Below are 21,081 nucleotides of genomic sequence, written 5' to 3'. Positions count from 1 at the left end.
CCCACCAACAGTGCCCAAGGGTTCCAATTTCTCCACATCCTTGCCAACACTTGTTTTCTGGTTTTTTAATAATAGCCATCCTCTCATCATTTGTGTGGTATGTTTTTTCCCATTTTACTTTTAACCATTTGTCTTTTTATTTAACATGTCTCTTGCAGACATATTCATATAATTGAATTCATATACTTGAATCTTGCTGCTTTATCCAGTCTGATGATCTTTTAATCGGTCCTGGTCATTACATTTAATGTAATTATTGATATGGTTGGATTTAAGTCAACTATCTTACTACTTGTTTCCTATTTGTGCCATATGCTCTTTATTCATTTTTTTCCTTCCTGTTTGCCTTCTTTCAGATTAATCAATCATTATTTAGTATCACATTTTATTGCCTTTTTTGGCTTCTTATACCTTTTGGTTTTTTAAAAACTTGTTTGCTCTGGGGATTACAATATATCTGTCCCATGCCCTCAGTGAGAAGTCCACAGTCCTTATCATGATTTATTTACAAAGACTCATGACCTGACCTCTGCTTGTATCTCCAGCGTTCCTCCCAGACCCTGCAACCTCCAGCCGAATTAGATTTGTTGCAGTTCATTAATGCTCCGCACTGACTCAAACCTCCAAGACCCCATCAAACCCTTCCTTCTGCTTCCAACACCCCACCCTCCAGCTAGCTAACTAGGACTCATCCTTCAGAACTCAACCATCACTTCCTAAGTGTTTGGGTGAATGTATGGTGTGTAGGGCTTTCTGTGTGAGCCAGTGCCTATGTTTGTGGGGGTGGGGTTAACCCCCCCTGCTGCATGCTTCCATAGCCCCCAGCCCTCCCTTTCTTAATAGTCATCACATCCATATGGCGGCCTTCCCAAGCAGCCAAGCCAGCGCGCTGTTTGTCGTGCTCATCGCTGTATCCCAGCATTTGCAGAGATCTGGCACAAGCCAGGCATTCAATGAGACTACTTATCTGAATTAAATAGAATGATGTGACTTAAATGGAGAGAACTGGCTTATTTCACAGAACATAACTAGAGGGCCAAAAAAGTCCCGAGAGCTGGCTCGAGGTCACAGTGTTAGTGGCAAGGCCGAAGTGAAGACAAGTGGAGTGGTCAGACAACAGTCAAGTTTTCCCAGGCATACTAGTAGCGAGGGATCCTGCGTATTTCCTGTCAGGGGGAGAGGAGAATTTTCCTACTCCAGGAGCCTCGGAGAGCGTGGGTGCTCTGACACACTGCCCAAGCCCCGGAGGTGTAGCGTCCGTGGCAGAGTTCCACAAATGTTGCGTAGAAGGAAAGGGGGAGAAATTAACAAACCCCCGTGAAAAACTCTCATAGAAGAAGGATGTTTTAAGGATGCCCTCGCCTTAATCGAAAAGGCTTTTCTGTGGGCGACAACCAGGCGTACACTTGCCAAGACCCTCCGTGGCTCTAACAGCCTCAAAATCGGAGAACTAGGCCGGGGAGGCAGAGGGAGGCGCGCCCACGTGCCGACGGGGGGAGGGGGGACACCGGAACCGACAGGCCACAGGGCGCCGAGGTGGCAGCGGGCGGCCCGCCCCTTCCTCGTGGAAGTCTCCGCCCCGGGCCCCTTCCCCTCCTCCGCTGCTCCTCGGGCCTGAGCGGCCAGTGGCGGGGGAGCGCGCACGGGAGGATCGGAGGAGCCCGGGCCCCCGGGGTGCGGCCACGTGTGCGCCCCCTGACGCGCAGGCCGCACGGAGGCGTCCTCCGGCCGCGGCCGCGAGGGGACGACCTGCGCCCCAACAGTCCAGGAAGCCCCGTGGTCCCCGAGACCGGGTGCCCTGGGGCCGGGTCCCCGCGCGTAAAGCGTGTGCGGGCGAAGGAAGCGGACGCACGTGCCAGCGCCGGTCCCCGCGAGCTCGGCCAAGTAGGTGCGACCCCCGCTTTGCAGAGAAGGGCAGCCTCGGGGCCCCGCTTCGTGCAGGGCTCAAGGACTCTCTGCACAAGTCTGCCTTTCCGTCCCCAAGCCCTTTGCCCCACTCACACTTCCTCCTCCTGGACACCGGGAGCGCCTCTCGCGAGCCGCCCGCCGCCGTGCAGAGGCCCTTTCGCTTTTTATCCCCCGGATCCGCCCCGCTGCGGGATTCCCAGGCCTGATCGGGCGCGGGTGTCCGGCTGGGGACGCGTCGCCGCCCGGCTGCACGCCCCGAGCCCGCCCTTCGCTCGGGGGCGGCGCTGAGCCGAGCCCCGCCGTCCCCCAGGCCCCCGGGCCCCGGGCTGCGCCTCCCACCCCGGCCTCCGCCCGCGCTGCCCGTCGCAGGCCTGGGCTGTCGGGAGCGACGGAGGTGAGCGCTCGGAAGAGCCCAGCCGAGCCTGGGAGGACCCCAGAGAAGACTTCGTGGACCACAATTTAATCGGGCCCCCCTGGGTTTCTGGGCCGCTGGCTGACACCCATCATTTGGTGTGTGGGGCTCGTGCCTCAGGACTGGAGTTATGATATAGCCTCCTCGGTGAGGAGTTATGATATAATCACATGTTTTACTGCACTTGGGCTATGAGCCAGGATTTGTTCTAAGCACTTTATCTGCATTAACTCATATATTTATATCCTCACTGCTACCCTGTGTGGTAGTTACGGTTATACCCGCTGTGCAGAGGAGGAAGCTGGCTGAGAAAGTGGAGGACCTCACGGGATGAGACCGCCCTCTCCCGGTGCCCTGGCCTCCCTCCCTCAGGAGTGAAGATGGCCCCTGGAGCTCTGCCTGGGGGGCCTGCACTTGTGGAGCCACCCTCTGCTGCAGACCACCGAATAATCTCATCCTATCCTTCACCCCTGTTCACAGCAGTCGCCACGGGCCCCTTCCGGATTCCAGGCTGCTTCAAGTTGGAAAATTTGAACCTGGCTTTTTGAAATTGAGGTAAGCGAGAATGGGCAAAGAACTTGGTGACCCCTTAGGCTGCAGGATGAAAAACTTCACAAAAGTAAAACAAGCCAAAGCAGCTGTCTGTTAAAGTCATATAAAAGCAAACACAGCTCCTGGCATGGCCTAGATGCTTAACAGGATTTACTTGTTGAAGCGATTGCACACATGGTTACAAGTAGTAACCACAGAGACATAGGAAGCGATGAGCATACAGACTTCAAGGAAGGAGCAGATGGGGAGGGGGGGCCATGACACCAATTCATTTCTGATGCTTGGTGCATTGAGTGCTTTTGTCTTTTTGTAGATGTTCGCCCTCCCTGAGAAGGAATCCAGGGCACCTTCCACCTGTCTGGGCCCAGCCTCCACACAGGACCTGGACAGTAACTATGGGGATGGTCTGGAAAGAGAATGCTCTAGAAAACCAGACCAGAAGCTGCTGGAGCTCTATGGAGTGGGTGATCCCACCACCAGGTTCTCTTTCAACAGCTCCCACCTGTCCTCTAGAGGAAGAGTCATTAAATGGTTCTGGGACTCAGCTGAGGAGGGCTACAGGACCTACCACATGGACGAGTATGATGAGGACAAGAACCCCAGTGTAAGTGAAGCCCTCTCCCCACTGGGACTCAAGAGAAGACTGCAGGGTGGGACACCCTATCTTGACCAGTAGGGCAGCACCCAGCTTGCTCTTGTCAGGGTGGAGTTATGGTCCTCTGATCTCCTAGAGGGCTTCTGATGTAGCTCAGGGAGGCCCCAGTTTATTAGCTGGATCAGAAAATAGCCCATTTATAATTAAGGGGGCCCTGATTTGTGAGGGAGGAATTCAAGAACCATGGAATGCTCTTATATGGATTCTGACCCACAGCCCATCAACTGTCCAACTTTATAGATGGGACAGGACTAGGGTTCAGGTTGCAACTGTTCCACTTATGGGTTGTGTATTCTTGAGCTAATTACTTAACCTCTTTGAACCTCAGATCATCTCTAAAATGGGATAATGACAACTGCTGTATAGAATAGTCACAATGAAATGAGATCAGGCATGTAAAGTTATTAGCACAGTGCTTCCACATAGAGCAGTCAATAAATGGTAGCTGCTATTATTATTAATGTTATCTGTCCTGATTATTGTAAGTTATTACCAGTAATACCTTCAGAGGGCAGAGAGCTCTCACGAATAACCCTTTAATAATCTTTATTTGTTGAGCATCTACCAGGCGCCAGGCACTGTTCTAGATGCCAGGGTTATAGCAGTGAATAAAAATAAAGTTCCTGCCCTCATGGAGTTTATAGTCTAGTGGAGGAGACAGACAGGAACAGACAAAGAAAACGTATGATATGTGGTGATAAGTGCTGTAGAGAAAAATAAAGCAGGGTAAAGAGGATAGAGAATGATGGAGTGGGCTGGGGGTGTTGCTACTTTATGTCAGGTGATCACAGAATGCCATTTTAATAAGGTGACATTTGAGCAGAGACCTGAAAAAAGTGAGGGATTGTATTAGCTATCTATTGCTGTGTAACGAATTGCTTCAAATCTTGGCAGCTTAAAACAAATGTTTCACAATTTCTGAGGTTCAGGAATCCAGGTGGGTGCCCCAGGCTGAAGATCTTCTGTAAAGCTGCAGTAAAGCCAGGGGCTGCGGTCTCATCTGAAGCCTTCGCAGGGTGGAGGGGAGAGGATCCACTTCCAAACTCACTCACAGGTTGTTGGCAGGCCTCAGTCCCTTGCCACATGGACTTCTCCATAGCACTGCCTCATGACATGGCAGCTGGCTTCCCCCAAGGCAAGTGATCCCAGAGACAATGAGAGATCACGAGTACCCAGGACGGAAGCCACAGGCTCTTTATAACCTAATCTTGGAAGTTACATCCCATCACTTCTGCATATCCTATTCATTAGAAGGAGGGCACTAGGTCCAGCCCGCACTCAAGGAGAAGAGATCACACAAGGATGTGAATACCGGGAGGTGGGGATCCCTGGGAGTGAGCATTCCAGGCAGAGGGAACAGCCACTGCAAAGGGCTCAGGGTGGAACCGTACTTGATGAGTTCAAAGGACAGCAAAGGGGTCAGCGGCTGGAGATGGGCTGGAGATGAGGTCAGAAAGGTAATGGGGCGGGGGTGGTGAGAGACCCTGGAGGGCCTTGACAGGACATGGTGAGCCTTCTAATTTTAGATAAAGTGGGATGGAAAGTGTTTAAAGGAGGAGCAACATGATCTGATTTTGGTTTTTAAAAGATGATTTGGACTTGAACTGCTGTATGGAGATTAGACCCAGGGTGGGCAGTGATTGGGAGGGAGTGGGCAAGAAAGGAAGCAGGGAGCTATTACACTAATTTAGCCGGGAGGTGCTGGTGGCTTGGCCCGGGGTCTTGGCAGTGGAGGGTGAGCAGTGTTTGGACCATGCACGTGTTTTGAGGGTGGAAGTGGCAGGATTTACAGGAGCGTTGGCAGTGGGTGGAGGAGTGTGAAGGAGCACTGCCTTTTATTTGTCATAATCTGAGCTCATCCAAGCTGTACTTCTTCATCCTCCTCCTTCCTATGCCCCCAGTAACTCAGGGGTCAGGAGGATAGCGCATGCGTCTCTCTGCGACTCTATAAGGGACGACTTGAGCTGTGCCTTCCCCCATCCCTCCCCCATGAGAATCTGTGCCTATGGGGTAGGGTCAAGGTGGGTGATGTCGCGCGGGTCTCCGGGGGAGCATTTCCACCAACACAGGGCTCTTCTTGCTCTGCATACACCCTCGTTTCTGTTCCAGCCAGAGCCCCGATTTACTTTGTACATTCTTTCATCCCGTAAAAATGTATTGAGTCCTTCTAAGCGCCTGGAGAGACACAGTGGTGTCTCAGGCATGCATCCGGCCTTCAGGGACCTTCCCATCTAGTGGGAGAGATAAGGAATGTGCAACAGTCCCTGTGACCTGGGGCAGAAACTGACCAGTGCTCTAAAGGGTCTAGAAGAAGAAAAGATCTCTTCCAAGGTGGGGTTTTGGGGAAGGCTTCCCGGAGGAGATGGCATTTGAATTGAACTTTAGAAATAGGTAGATGGGTTCAAGGAGCAGAGTGGAGGGCACGGCTTGAGCAAAGGCAAGGGGGGCGGTTGGAAGGGCGGGATTGCAGGGAGCTCCGGCCTTTCTTTGCTGCCTCGGTGTGTTCCGCGGGCCTCTCGTTGGCCCCCTCTGCTATGCTCACCCTGCCTCTGTACCTCTCGTCTCCAGGGCATCATTAACTTGGGCACCAGTGAGAACAAACTCTGCTTTGACCTGCTGTCCAGGCGGGTAAGTCCCGGTGCTCCTGTGGGTGGCATCGCCAGCTCCGAGGGGCTGTCTTCTCTTGGATATCCCCAGAATGCTTCCCCCACAAGAGCTGGGTGCTTACCTCCGCAGCCCTGGCCTGGGTGTCAGGAGACCCAGATTCCAGATCTGCCTCGGGGGTGACTTTCTATGTGATCTTGAGGGAGATCTATGTGATCTTCCCTACTCTGATCTTGCTTCTTTATCTCTTCAGGCCTTTCCCTCGCTCAGTCCCTCCTGCTGTCTAGGTCCCTGCTCTCAGAGGGGAAACGCTACTTGGTGTGTGGTCAGTATTTAACAACTGGCTCTTCAGTGGGGAGAAGAAGCCCTGATTTGTAGCTTTTGCTAATTCCCATAGTGTAAATACTCCCACGTGGCCGATTTCAAGCTGCTGATGTGACGTCACTGCAGGCAGAGTTGGGAAGAGAGGCGCAGTGGGGCACCCGTTATGTCACGTCCCCCCGTCCAGACACATAGACGGAAATAACCTCGAGCACAGATGATAGTCAGATGTAGTAACACCATAGGGGCGATGATGTTTGAGTGCTTATTGTTTTAAATATAATTTACATAGTTTATATATAATTTAATTTTTTAAATGATTGTTTTTTAACACGGCTTGCAAAATTCCTGAAAATTTAGTAAGCAGATTTCTTGAGCTGGTGCGAGCCATCTCTAGCAAACGAGATGTCTTCCCAGGTCTTTGAGTCAGAGTTTGAGATTGTAGAGAGGGCGACACTTAACCCAAAGGAACACATTTCCGAGGGTGAACTATCCAGGCCCCAACAGGAGACGGAGGCAGGGAGGGGGCTTGAGAGGCCTGTTCTACCGAAAGCCAGCTCTCTGCTCTCAGGCAGCTCAGCACCGTCCAATAGAAATAAAATGTGATATGTGATAAAATAAATGTGATCAAATAAAATTATATGTGCCACACATATAATTTAAAATTTTCTATTAAATAAGTAAAAAGAAACTGGTAAAATTCACTTTAATAATATATTTTATTTAGCACCATAGATCTAAAATATGACCATTTCAACATGTAATCAACATAAAAAATTATTAAGGAGCTATTTTACCTACTGTTTTCAGATCAATCTTCAAAATCCAGTGTGTTCGATTCAGACCGGCCACATCCCAAGTGCTCAGTAACCACATGTGGCTGGTGGCTTCCGTATTGGACAGGGCAGCTCTAAGGGATGAAGGAGAGCGGGGAAAGGCTGGACTTATACACAAGTGGCTGGTGACCTTTCTTCTTTTGGTCCCACTGCCCAAGGCCCCTGCCTTTCCTTGACATTGTGTGTGTGATGCCCTGTGTGTCCGTAACCCAGCACCTGGTTGGGGTGGGGATGGTCTAAAAACAGCTACATTTTCCAAAGTGTAAGGTTGAGCTGAGCCCACAGGAGCACAATGGGCTGAGTCTCTCTAGAAGTTGGAGCCAAGACCAGGATGATGGCACCCAGTTCTGGGACCTCTTCCATCACCCCACGGAGTTGCTGAGTAGCACGGTCTCTTATCGCTGCCTCCACGAATGCACCCCTCTGGTATTTTTAGGTGGCAGTGTTGTATAAAGAGCACTGGACTAGGAGTCAAAAATTCTGGATTTTGTCTCAGCTCTGCCACTTGCTAGCTCTGTGACCTTGGCTGAGTCACCTTACTTTTTGGAGCCTCAGTTTCCTCATGTGGAAAATGGGCACGAGAATGCTGTCCCTGTGCTCCCGTCTCATGGTTTCTCTGATGAGCAGACCAAGCCCTGGCATTAGAGGCCCTGGTGCCGTGTGGATGGGGGTGGTGGTGCCGGCCCTCAGCGTGAGGGTGTGCGGCCCTCAGACCTGCTCTCCCTTGTCTGTCCCCAGCTGAGTCAGAGCGACATGCTGCGCGTGGAGGCGGCCCTGCTGCAGTACCCTGACTGGAGGGGGCATCTGTTGTGAGTAGTTGCTTCAGGCCTGTGGTTCTCAGCCCAGGGTGCTTTTGCTCCCCAGGGGACACACGGCAATGTCTAGAGACAGTTTTGGTTGTCATAACTGGGAAGGGGGTACTACTGGCATTTATTGGGTAGAGGCAAGGGATGCTGCTACACCTTCCACAATGCCCAGGATGGTCCCCACAACAAAGAATTATCTGGTCTAAAATGTCAGTAGTGGAGAAAGCCTACTGTAGGCTGCGGGCCTGGTCCTGGAGACCTGGCGATCATGGGCTCTCCTGGAGCATCTGCAGGGAACTGGTGCGTCTGCCAGTCCCACCCCAGCTCAGGAGCTCCCTAGCGTGGTTTCTCTGGGTCTGAGGCAGGAGAAGGGCCTTCAGGTGAGGAGTCTTTGTCCCCACTTTCTCAGTAGCTTTAAAGGAGCCAGAATCAGCTAAGGGGGAGCTAGCTAGGGCCTTTTCCTGTACGATGGGAGATGGTAAATAATACTAATAAGAGTTTATACTTACTGAGTACTTACTAGGGGCCAGACGCTGTTCTAAGAGCTTAGTGACTGAGCAGGACTTGAGTCCAAGAGTGATTCTGAAGCACGTGTTCTTATAGGAGTTAGGATGGTGGTCCTGGAGTCAGATCACTGGGCTGGAGAGTGGGCTCTGCCACTTGCCAGCAAGTGACTTAATTCCTTCAAGCCTCAGTTTCTTTGTCTGTAAAATGGGAATAATAATAACAGTAGTTGCATCATAGGCTCGTTATGAAGATTAAATGCATAAAATTCTCCGAATAACACCTGCATAAGGTAAATGCTCAATAAATATTAGCAATAATAACTATGATAATAGTTATTGTTATAATAATACTGTTATTATTATTGTTATTATTAGCTAGATCTACGTATAGAGTATTACTTTTGATGTCCCTGAAGTCTGCTGATTAGGTGGGGTTGGTGTTCTAGGACTACTGAGAATGAAAGTTTTGATTCATGGGGGTAGTGATGGGGGGCAGAGGAAGGTGGGCACCGAGGAGTGGAGACAGATACACTCCCCTCGTGGGAAACCAGAGGGGCGTAATGGGAGCTGCCTGAAGGGTCCCCAGAGGAGCTTTGGGACGGGCTGTGGGTTGAGGCCCCTCGGACAGGCTCTGCCCGTCTGTCTGTCTCATCTCCAGCCTCCGGGAGGAAGTGGCCAGGTTCCTGTCTTTCTACTGCAAGAGCCCCGCACCCCTCAAACCGGAGAATGTGAGTAGCCCCCCTTCTCTGCTCTTGCCTGCTCTTCTGCCCTCCTGCCCCCACTTCTGGCTGGCCAGGGGTAAGGTGGGCTTGGGATCCGCCTTTCACTTAGTTTTGATTTGTTTCCAAGTGGAATTAGGAATATCCGCTTCCTCTCTCCCCCTCATCCTAGATATTTCGAGTTTGGGGATAATTTCTGCCCCACTTTGTTCTGTGGCTCCACTTTGCCTCCACACTTTTGGCCAAGATTCTCTGAGTGACCAGTTCCCTCTTCCTTGCTCAGTTGACCTAAAGCAGGGTCCCCATGAATGACCCACATGAATGAGCTTGGCTGTTAGGAGGGGCCTTCGGGGACCTCCTGTGGCTTTGCTGAGACAGAGCCATGTAGGGCGCCAAGCTGGGACCTGGCTCTCCCTCTGTGCCGTCCTGGGACAGAGGCTGCAGGTCCTTGCTCCCTCCTGGGACAGATTCATCTTTGTCCCGTGGATGTGTCACCCGCAGGTGGTTGTTCTGAACGGCTGTGCCTCTCTCTTCTCTGCTCTGGCCACGGTGCTGTGTGAGGTGGGGGGTAAGTGGACTGTGCCCCTCAGCACTGGGGGCTGCCCTGTGCCTGCAGTGTCCCCAGTGGCCTGTCCTCGAGGGCTGCATCAGAGTGCTCTCAGCCGTAATAGACTACAGGGGGCTCAACAGGACCCCCAGGGGTCAGCAATCCAGGGGAGGTCACTGTGATGCCAGGATTCTGGGCTGTCTCTCTGCGATCACCTTGGCTTTTCTTTCATGCTCACAGATGGCTGTCACATCCTCACGTGACAGCATGTCCTAAAGCAGGAAGAAAGGGATGAGGTTGTGCCTTGCCTGTCTCTTTTTTATCAAGAGAGGGGAATGGGGCTTTTCTTTTCCAGAGGGGTCCCAACAGAGCTCCCCTTACATCTTACTGGCCAGAACTGGCTCACAAACCCATTCCCAAGGCAGTCTCTGGGAAGGGCGACCAAGAGAGCCATGGTTGGCCTAAACCAAACTTGGTTCGTCCCCCGGGGCTGGGGGAAGGCCCACCTTCCTTGGACTTACTGCTGGTCATATCTGAGAAATCTGGTGCTCTCTTAGTGAGGAAGAACACTGGAATGGCTGTTGAGTAGCAGCCAGTGGTGCCTGCTACAAAAGCCATAGTCGTATTGAGAACTGGTCATGGTCAGAGGTTATTGGTTTCCAGGAACAGAGGCCACTCACATTAGCTTAACTAATAATGGTAATGTTAGTAAGATTTATTGATCACATACTACATTCTAGGCACTGGCCTAAGAATTCAGTCCTCACAGCACCTTATGAGGAGGTTGTCTGGTTACCCCCACTTCACAGATGAGGAGATTAAGGCACAGTGGTTAAGTAACTGGTCAAAATCACACAGAGAGATAGTAACCAGGATTTGAACCATAAAAGGAAGATTCATTGCAAGGATGTTGTAATAGGCAAGTTCCTACCCATTCCAGAACAATTGAGAACGGGATCAGCATCACACTCTCCATCTCTCCCTGGGGTATGCAGTCCCCCTTTTCTTGGCCTCTCTCTGGACCTTCCTCAGCTCTGTATGGCCCAGTGTTGCTGCCCCAGCTCCGACTCCCTGTGACCTTTCCCTTGCAGTACACGTTCTCAGCTCACGAGGTCTGTGCTTCTTAGAGCAAAGTCTTGAGAGAGAGAGCACGTGATGGGTTTCTGGCCGGCCAGTGGATCGGTTCCCTTGGGTCATTTGTCTACCTTTGGTCCAATCCCCATAGCTAGGGGAGGGAACATGTAGGACAAAGGCTGCCCCTTCCAGACTGCGAGTGGGGTGGATGGTGCTAAAGGGATGGTTGGGAAGGGAGGGCAGCTTGACCTCTCTCCTCTTCAGAAGTGGAGAAATGCCTTTTCCCCTTGACTTTGGAGGTCATCTCAACAATCCCCCATCCACAGCTAGAGACTTCTGCCTGGCATCCCCTGCACTCAATGGTCTCAGCCTTCAGTCTGTGTGCCCCCAGGGCTGGAGAATCCACTCCTTCTGAAGCAGCACATTCTCTCTCTGGGCAATTCCGTATGTTGCAAGGTTTTCCACTTCTTGAGCCCAGATCATCACCCTGCAGCTTCGACTCCTGGATCCAAGCGTGTCCTTGGAGTGACCCCACATGTCAAGCGCTTCAGAGGGATCCTCTAAGCTTCAGTTTCCTCATCAGTAAAGTTAGAATGATAATAGTATCTACCTCACAGAGTGATTGTGAGGATCCAACCATGCCATCGCATCCATGAGATAAAACACAAATTAATGTTTAGTGCAGTTCCCAGGACGTAGTAAGTGCTCAATAAATGTTGATTACTAATTATTAGAAGAGGGACTGATCTCGGTAGATCCAGGCTTCAGAAAGAGTTTGGGAACTGAGAGAGGGTGCGTGCGCCAAATGTTCCCCAAGGACATTGAAGGCTTGGAGAGGCACAGGGCCAATGGACGGGGGTCTGGGGTGTTCCGGCCCGAGGGTGACAGGCCCTCGCCCACTCCTGCCCCCAGAGGCCTTCCTGATCCCTGCCCCTTACTATGGAGCCATCACACAGCACGTCTATCTCTATGGCAATGTCCGACTGGTCTGTGTCTATCTGGACAGTGAGGTAAGCATTCCTGGGACCCCAGGTAGGACCAGGGCCTTCCTGGAGGCCAAGACTTTTCTGCATCTGAATTTGAGGGTGCACGTGGACAGAAGTCCATGCTCAGGGCTCTGGGGTTACCAGTGAAAGGGGAGTGGAGCTTTCTGCTGCCTGTGGCTACCCGAGCCTGGGTTTCTGTGGGCTCCCAGGCTCTTGGCTCTGAGATTCCTGGTGTTGATGGTTGAAGCCAAGGGCAGCCTCCAGGAGACTACACCGAAATAGTAGAGTGAGAATGGAGCAGAGCAGACCTCAGCATGGACATCCTTGGACCCCAGTGGAGGACCTCTGGGGGCTTTTCCCAAAACCTAAGAGTGATGAGGGTGTCCCTGAGTGATGGCGCAGGGGTGGGTGGCAGTGAGAGGGGAGTGGCCCCACCTGTGTTTCTCCAGAGACTGTTCTAAGGAGGCTGGAGATGACAGGGGTAGGAGAGGTCCCCCGAGTTCAGGTTGGCGGGGAGTAGGGGTGGGTTGTCACTGAATTTGGCTGGTGGAGTTTGTGGGTATTTTTCCAGGTCACTGGGCTGGATGCACACCCCTTCCAGCTCACCGTGGAGAGGCTGGAGGTGGCCCTACATGGAGCTAATTCTGAGGTCTGAGCATCAAATCCAACCCAAGGCTGGGAGTGGGTGGGTCTGAGCAGGGCATGGACCCTCTTCCTGTGGCTGACCTCCCCCCGGGGGTAGAGTTGGCAGTCTTTAATGGGGACAGGGGCGTAGGGTGGTAGCACAGAACCATTCTGGGGGTCAAGCAGGAGCCTTCCCATGGAGGGTCTGCCCACCGGAGAAGGACTCAATGTTCAGAGAATCAACCAGGGCACCTGATTAAAAACACCACTCCCCCACTCCACCCAATTCTGATTCAGCCGGTCAAGTGTGCAGCTTAGAAGCCTACAGTTCAACAGTGTCCCTGGTGATTTGAAGAGGTGGTCCCCCCTCACTCTGAGGGGCTCTGAGGCCTCCTGAAGACAGGCAGCGGCCAGCAGTACTCCTGGGCTTCTTTCCAGTCTCCTTTTCAAAAATCCGCCAACTGAGTTTTTTTGCTATGGTCGTTAAAGCTGTGCATGCCCACTGTAGGAATTTTAAAAGTGCAGCCCACCCCCCCCTGTAATTCTATCAACAAAGGCAATCTCTGCTGGCTGGTGGGCGTATTTCCTCCTGGGCTCTGTTCCCTGCATTTGTTTTCTTTCATAGTCGACAGGATGCTGCAGATGTAATTCTCTGCCCTCGTTCGCTTCCTGTAGGGTTGTGAACATGTTCCCATCACATTCCCCAGGAGCCCGCTCTCGACCAGCCCCGTCCAGTGGGACCACGTGGCTCTGGCCTTCAGGATTTCCTGAGGGTCTCTTGCCTCACTCATGATTTCAGGGTCTAAAGGTCAAAGGCCTCATCCTCATCAACCCCCAGAACCCCCTGGGTGACATCTACTCCCCCGGAGAGCTACGGGAGTTCCTGGAGTTTGCCAAGAGGTGAGCACCCGACACTCACCCCACAAAGTGTCCCAGTGGATCAGGGTTCTGATGCGGGCTTTGGGGCCGGTCTTTCCACCCTCTTTACTCCACCGTGGGCTTCTACCTGCTTTGGCCCATCCCGGGCAGTGGGGTGGGGAGGTGGGGGTCTGTAGGATGCTGGTTCTCTCTTTCTTTTTATAACAACAGCTGTCATCTATTGCACGCTCTAGGGGCCAGGCATCCTGCTGAGCACTTGATAAATGCTCTATCTCATGTAATCCTCCCAACAACCCAGTTCCGTATGGATGCTGTTGTTATCCCAGTTTACTGAGCCTTAGCGTGAGGGGTGGAGCCAGACTTGAATCTGGGTGTGTCTGTACTTAACAGTCTTGCACTTAACTGTGCCCTTCCTCCTGGAGGTGGCCGAGGGCTCTGCCTCTCCCTCACCTGCTTCAAAGCCCCATTGTCATCTGCTTTGTGTGTGCGGCTTCCTGTGTGTTTGAAAAGAACAGGCGAAAGAAGGGTGTTCCTGGAAAAAACAAGTTTGGTAACCCTGGTCCCTCTGGATTTCTGATTCACTGCTCTCCCACCCTGGAGGACGAGTTTGGCCTGTGAACCAAGCTCTCTCCTCCCCACTACCTGCCCCCAGGCATGAGCTGCATGTGCTGGTGGATGAGGTCTACATGCTGTCCGTGTTTGAGGAGTCGGTGGGGTACCGCAGTGTCCTCAGCCTGGAAAGGTAAGGCTGCCCCCACAGAGCTGACTCTGCCGGCCCCCACCCCGCCCCAGTGTCCTGGCCCCTCTGTGGCTTGGCCCACAGGGCATGGCCTGCCCCAGGGCGATTGCTCTTCCATCCAGCTGATCCCACTGTCGTCAGATCCCCTAATGAGAAGATGGGAGGGCTGGGCCGGATCAGTGGTTTTCAGATTGTTCTGTGGGGTGTCTGAGAGCAACAAGGAGGGGCCGTAGGATTCCTTGAGGGAGGGCTGGGTGGGTGGGAAACTGGCCTGCTTTGCTGTTTCCTTCATCCCCCGAGTAGCTGAAGTTTCATTCATTCATTCACCCACTCACTCATTCATTCAGGTGCTCTTTGCATGTGCTAAGTACTTCTGGCTTTTTGGGCTTTTTCATTGGATTTAGTTTGAGCCAAGAGCACCTTGGAAACACTTGGACCAGATCATCTGTAATGTCTGTGAATCTGACATTCGGAGATTCTGGCAGTTCCACTCGTTCAGACCTTTCAACCCTGCTGAGTCCTTCCCGTTGGCTCTCTCAGCTAGTCCTTGCAAAGCTCTGCAGAGTACCTGGGGCATGGGTTGTACTCCCCTTCGTTCATGGATTAGGAAAGTGGGACACAGAGAAATAGAGACTTGTCCTCTTCTCTGTGCCAGACACCGTGCGAGGTGCTGGGGACGCCACTGTGAACAGGAAAGACACAGGCCCTTTCTATGTGGCACTTGTATTTCTAGCCAGAAAAACACATTTTAGCAGCTAAATACACAGCTAGTCATTTGATTGTGGCCATGATCAGTACTAAAAGGATAAGTGTGGGGGCCCTGAGAGGAACTGCTTGGGACACCCGTTGGCCTGGTCTACGGGGAGATGATCAGAGGTCTGTTTGAGGAAGTGACACCTGAGCTATGCTCTAGATCGGGGGACGGCAAATATTTTTAGATCAGGTGGCAGATATTCTAGGCTTTACAGGCCATGTGATCTCTCATTCAGCTCTGCCATCACCACACAAAAGCAGCCATAGACATGTACATGAAAGATTGTGGCTGTGTTCCCATAAAGTTTTATTTACGAAAACAGGCAGTAGGTGGGATTTGGCCTGCAGGCTGTAGTTTGCTGACCCTGCTCTCAAGGAAGCGTAGGAGTTGGTGATTCAAGAGGTGAAACCAGGGCTTGTGTTCTCCGCAGGCTGCCTGACCCCCAGAGGACCCACGTGATGTGGGCGACCAGCAAGGTGGGTTCCTGGCTGGCCTCGGGGTGTCAGGGAGGTGGGAGGGCAGAGAGGCTGGGGAACCGGCTTCCTCCATGGAGGGCTGGCCACCTCCTAGGGTGCCTTTCTCCCACAGGACTTCGGCATGTCTGGGCTCCGCTTCGGCACGCTGTACACAGAAAACCGGGACGTGGCCACGGCGGTGGCTTCCCTCTGCCGCTATCACGGCCTCAGTGGCCTGGTCCAGTACCAGATGGCACAGCTGCTCCGGGATCGCGGTGACTGCCTGGGCCTGGTCACCTAAGGATGGGGAGGGGGTTGAGGCCAGTCTGGGACTGGCCAGGAATCATGGATGGTTCTCCCACAAGAAGAATTCAGGGTAGTGTTGGAGAGTGCCAGCTCTGGGCCCAGACTGGGTTCATACTCTCCTCGGTCACTTCCTGGCTGCACAGCACATCCCTTCATCTCCCGAGCCTCAGTTTCCTCATCTGTAAAGCAGGGATCATAATGGGACCTGTTTTGCAGGGTTAGTATGATTTGTCATTCAAGTAGAATAGTACTTGGCATATAATCGACAACTAATCAATGTGAACTCATTATTATTAGCTGTGAGCACTTGAGCAGAGGCTACTAGGGGAAATTTTTCTGAGGGAAGTATCTCTGTCCATGCAGATCTGTTCTGTTCCCAGGTTCAGACCGCGGGTTTAGATGGCGAAGGTGACCCCTGATTGCCATCACTGGTTGAGCCCTGCTAGATGCTCTCAATGCGCCATCTCGTTTGTCCCTCTCCAGAATCCTAGGAAGCAGATATTCCAGTATTTTCTGCATTATTTTATAGATGAGGAAAATGAGGCCCAGACACTACACACCTGCTCTTGTAGATACATTAGAAAGAATAGTGACAGCATCAAGTGTTGGCAAGGCTACGGAGCAGCTGGAACTGTCACACTCTGCTCCTGGGAATGTAATATGGTGCAGCCACGTTGGCTGTTGCTTATAAAGTGAAACACACACTTACCAAATGGGCCAGCAATGCCACTCCTAGGTATTTACCTTGATGGTCATGTGAAAACCTCGATGTGAATGTTTATAGCTGCTTTAATCATAACCACCCCAAACTAGAAACAACCCAAATGTCCTTCCACAGATGAATGGAGAAGCAAACTGTGGTGCATCCACATGTGGAATACTACTGTGCAATAAAATCCGTGACAACAGGATTAATCTCAAAGGCATTGTGCTGAGTGAAAGAAGCCAGTCTCAAAAGATTACATTACTGTAGGATTCTAGTTACATGACACATTCTGGAAAAGGCCAAACTACAATGGCAGAGGACAGACCAGTGGTTGTGGGGAAGGAGACGATGTGACTATAAACAGATAGCACAAGGGTGATCTTTGGGAGGAGGGCACTGTTGAGTATCCTGCCTATGGTGGGGGTTACACAGATCTATCCATGTGCTAAAATTCATCGAAGTGGACACCAAAAAAAAAGGTTAATTAAAAAAATGAGGATCGGGGAGGTGAAGTTGCCCAACGCCCCACATCTTGTCAGTGGCCATGCTGGGATCTGAGCCTGTGTGACTCAGGAGCATCCTTATGTGAGTGGATCAGCCTCTGGTTAGGGTCTGCATCCTGAGGGACCTGGAGCTGTCAGGGCCGAGTATCCGGATGTAAGATGCTTTGCACTGAGTACTGAACATGCCCATCGCCCCGGTCGACCAGCTGGAGGGCAGGCTCACCGGTCTTGGCAGCTCACTGCCTTGTTCTTTTCAGTGCTTAGATTCGCGGGACGGAGTGGAGGGTTGATGGGAGATTTATCTTTTGGCTTCTTTTTCACCCAAACAGACTGGATCAACCAGGTGTACCTGCCAGAGAACCACGCCCGGCTCAAGGCTGCCCACGCCTATGTCTCGGGAGAGCTCAGGTCCCTGGGGATCCCCTTCCTGAGTCGGGGGGCAGGCTTCTTCATCTGGGTCGACTTGAGGAAGGTACGCAGGTGGGGGAGCGGGTGGGGAGGGAGTTGAAGCCTCCCTCCAGCAGGTGAGGGGCAGGGGCATCTCCTTTGTGTCCTGAGCCCCTTCCACCCTCCCAGTACCTGCCCGAGGGCACCTTTGAGGAGGAAATGCGGCTCTGGCGCCGCTTTCTGGACCAGAAGGTGCTGCTGTCCTCTGGCAAGGCCTTCGAGTGTAAAGAGCCCGGCTGGTTCCGCTTGGTCTTCTCAGACAAGGCCCACCGGCTCTGCCTGGGTGAGCACTCAGCCCTCCTGGCCCCGTCCTAACTGCATCCTTCACTCTGCCTTCCCTCTTCTGGCCCCGCGTGTGGCCTCAGCAGCTTCGGCTTGTTTGTCCCCACCCACCCAGCCCTCGTTGCTGACGGGGCATCGCTTCCCCTTCCCAGGGATGCAGAGGGTCCGGCAGGTGCTCGAGGGCAAATCCCAGGTGGCAGAAGACCCCCCAGCCTGTCAGATCCAGGAGCCGAGGGACCAGCACAGGTGAGCTGGCCATTGCCTCATGGCCGCAGGGCCTGGCAGCCGCTGCCGACCTGGGCCATTTGGGGCTGTGAAGGCTGATGGTGGGTGAGCCGTTTGCCGGGAAGATACCCAACTTGCCCTTGACCCTGAAGAAGATGAACTATTCTTTGCCTCTGTTGGTGGCAGTGAGAGACTCCTTAAGCTGAGGTTCCACCTGGTCCATCCCCCTCCCCCTCTATTAAACAAAACTGGGAGAAACTGGAAGCGTCTGTTGTGAGTAATTTACAGAATGGAGGAGTCATGACTGCTTCTAACCACAACCCTCAGCCCCCTGAGGACGTGAAAAGAAAACAAACAGCCTGTACCTTCCTCTGACAGCGCCTTCATTCTTCCTTTGTTGCCGTGGAAACAAGTCAGAGGAACAACACGTATAAGAGAGTATGCCCCCCAAATTAAAGAAAGTGATAATTTCCAAAGTACCAGGAGAAAGGAGTTAATTCTACGTGTTCAGAGTGTTCTCCACGCACTTAGGATGTGTGGGCCCACAGCACACCAGGGACCTGGGACAGGCCTCTGCTTGGGACACGGTGACCAGGATGATGTGGGAGTCAGGAGGGGCTTCTCTGTCTCTGGGATGCTCTTCCTCCTCCTCTTCCTCCTTCCTGGCAAGGAGCTGCCTTCCCTGATGACCCCAAACCAGAGTGACCTAGCCATGACTGGGCTGGACCCTGAACCCAGGCTGCTGTGGGGATGTTCTGACCGAGGCTGGCCTTTCCACGCTGAGCATGCAAAGGGCCACCCACCCCATCCCCAAGGGTGCTTTAGTTCAGAGCCCACGTGAGCATTCTGATCCGACCTTAAATCTGTGTGCTGAGAACTCTGGTGCCAACACTCCTGTTTAGAAAAGCTGTCTCTTTCCTTGTTCCTCTTTTAAGAGAATATCGGTGAAATCAGCATTTCCTTCCTATAAACTATGCTATTTGGTTTAGATTTGTTTTCCTCCTTCTTTTTGCCTTTCATTCATTCATTCTTCCTCCCTGTCTTTTCTTGAATACCTTCTATGTGCCAGACACTGCTGGCTAATTGACATGTGTTATTTCTAACTCTTAACAACCCTGGGAAGCTGACATTATTATCCCCCATTTTACAGATGAGGAAACTGAGTCTCAAAGAGATGGATGACTTTCCGAAAGTCACCTAGCTAAAAAGTATCAGGGCCAGGATTCAGAGTCAGGTTGGCTGGGTTCAAAGTCCTGTGCTCCTCCCCCTCTGCCCACCCAGGTCCCAACTGGATTTGACTCTTTCAGTCTTCAGCACCAGGCTTCGTGTTGTCGTTGTCATCATCTTTATTTTTTACTGCCATTGGCTCAGTAGCAGTCCTTTCTACTGCCACTTCTGGGAAACGTTAGAACTCGGATTTGTTTTACTGGAACGCCTTCCGCTTTTACAGAAGGTTAAAATAAGAATGGCCACACGGAGAGCTCTCTGCATCCTTTCCACAGACTTCTGTTGTGACACTGCCGTTGTTGTTCAGGGTCCCCCCTGGAAGGATGTGGTAAATTCCATTTAGAATTCTCAGAAGAATGACTTCTGTTTCTTTAGTGGGAATCCAAGCTGGCTTCCCAGCAGAGGCTGATTGGACCAGGAATCTGGGCCTGAACTGAGCTCGTGTGTTTGAGTAGGCAGAAGGGGGCCTTCAACCCCAGCTGGCTTGTGCTCTGCTGAATGGAGGTGCTCTACATGGATCCCTTTATGGGGTATGGGTTGGACATATGCTACATCCATCTAGCATCCTCTCCACTCACCTTCGTGCTTTGCCTGTTACTGCAGCCAGCCACCCGTGTGTGCGTGTCGCCTAACAGCACCTCAGCTGTGTGTGCATGCAGCCCCACGGCTCCTCAGCTGCACCACATGTCACTTTCTGTCCCAGGCTTCTCTCTTGCAACCCCCTGGTGCATTTGCAAGCCAGGAGCTCTGAGGGCATTAGCACTTCTGGGGCAATCCTTGAGCAATGGGGGCAGGAATGGGTGGATAAACATCCTTGTGCTCTGTGCAGGTGGACAGTTGTGCAGTGGACAGTTCTGACGTGCTGCATAGCTCCTCAAAGATCCCTAATGGGATTCCCCAGGTGCCCACAGCGGTGGCCAGCTCTATAACGCACCCCTGGACGGTTTTCTCTTTTATCCTGGTTTACTCATTCAATCTTCTCACCTTTCCCTAAGCTTGCTTCCCAGAATAACTACCTGCACTCAAGCCTCTCTCTCTCAGGGAACCAAGCAAGGTAGAGCATAAATGATAGATGAACGACATCCACCAATTTTTCTCTGAGCTCAAGCTACTTTCCCTAACAACGCTGAGACGCAGGTCTAGGTTTGCGCACCAAAGTGATTGGACACTTACCTACGGGTTTCTGTAAATCCTTGCAAGAATCTTCTATTGCTGACAATTACAAAATCAAATTTTGTTTTTTTGTTTTTCATAGGGAAATAATATGTTTCCTTTTTTCTTTTTTTCTTTTTTTAAAGATTTTATTTATTTATTTTCCCCCCCAAAGCCCCAGTAGATAGTTGTATGTCATAGCTGCACATCCTTCTAGTTGATGTATGTGGGACGCAGCCTCAGCATGGCCGGAGAAGCAGTACATCGGTGCGCGCCCAGGATCCGAACCCAGGCCGCCAGCAGCGGAGCGCGCGCACCTAACCGCTAAGCCACGGGGCCGGCCCTGTTTCCTTTTTTCAATTGATGAGAATTCCTAAGCTGTTATATTAGTTAAGACTCTTATTTACACATGACCCAAAATTGTAGAAGTAGCTCACATTTAAACAAAAAGTGGGGAGGGTGTTATTGAATTAACACAGCTAGGAAGGAGATGGACAGATGTTTCAAGCAGGGCTCTAGCCAGCAGTTCAAATGATGCCATTAGATTTTGTGCTCTCTCTTTCTCATTGCCTCTCTATGGCTTCACTTTCAGACATGCTCCATTATCTGCCCATCCAGGGGAATGTGGTGCTTGGAACCCGAGTTCTACTCATCTGTCCACTTTGCCATGCCTCGTGTGTTGACTTTTCCCCCTCAAGCTTATTTCTTCATGGTCTCAGTAGAGCTACAGAAGCTCCAAACACCACCTCCTCGCCAACCACTTCCCGAGACAGAAAAGGGAATATGTTCTTCTAGTGTCTCCTTTTCATTTTATTTCATTCATTTATTCACTTGTTCATTAAAAAAAATATATTTG

The 21,081-nt window shown here is 51.8% G+C and overlaps 2 protein-coding genes across 5 annotated transcripts in view; both read left to right on the top strand.

The window, feature by feature from the left end:
- The window catches only part of LOC106802906 (putative inactive 1-aminocyclopropane-1-carboxylate synthase-like protein 2), a 15,141-nt gene extending 12,770 nt beyond the window's left edge, over positions 1-2,371 (top strand). The window contains 2 exon segments of the mRNA XM_087423200.1: positions 1,707-1,884; positions 1,985-2,371. Coding sequence (XP_087279326.1) covers positions 1,707-1,884; positions 1,985-2,371 — 565 coding nt within the window.
- ACCS (1-aminocyclopropane-1-carboxylate synthase homolog (inactive)) lies at positions 1,599-21,081 on the top strand. Of its 4 annotated transcripts, none has more exons than XM_087423098.1 (17): positions 1,599-1,884; positions 2,804-2,875; positions 3,186-3,476; positions 6,096-6,155; positions 8,027-8,097; positions 9,259-9,328; positions 9,821-9,887; positions 11,853-11,950; positions 12,498-12,575; positions 13,350-13,450; positions 14,082-14,171; positions 15,353-15,398; positions 15,511-15,652; positions 17,222-17,364; positions 17,469-17,622; positions 17,774-17,867; positions 20,818-21,080. In XM_087423098.1, exons 3-17 carry the CDS (start codon positions 3,186-3,188, stop codon positions 20,906-20,908), a joined length of 1,596 nt encoding a protein of 531 aa, XP_087279224.1. In that variant the 5' UTR covers positions 1,599-1,884; positions 2,804-2,875; the 3' UTR covers positions 20,909-21,080. The 4 variants fall into 4 exon arrangements, with proteins under 4 accessions (XP_087279224.1, XP_087279223.1, XP_087279225.1 ...); XM_087423097.1 differs by having other exon boundaries at positions 2,801-2,875; XM_014792505.2 differs by lacking the exon at positions 20,818-21,080 and having other exon boundaries at positions 1,601-1,884; positions 2,801-2,875; positions 17,774-18,446.

Source organism: Ceratotherium simum, chromosome 34 (assembly GCF_057802395.1).
Source record: "Ceratotherium simum simum isolate JZ-2026a chromosome 34, ASM5780239v1, whole genome shotgun sequence".
Classification (NCBI taxonomy): domain Eukaryota; kingdom Metazoa; phylum Chordata; class Mammalia; order Perissodactyla; family Rhinocerotidae; genus Ceratotherium; species Ceratotherium simum.
Note: the sequence above shows the minus strand (reverse complement) of the source record. Positions and strands in the feature narration are given on the sequence as shown.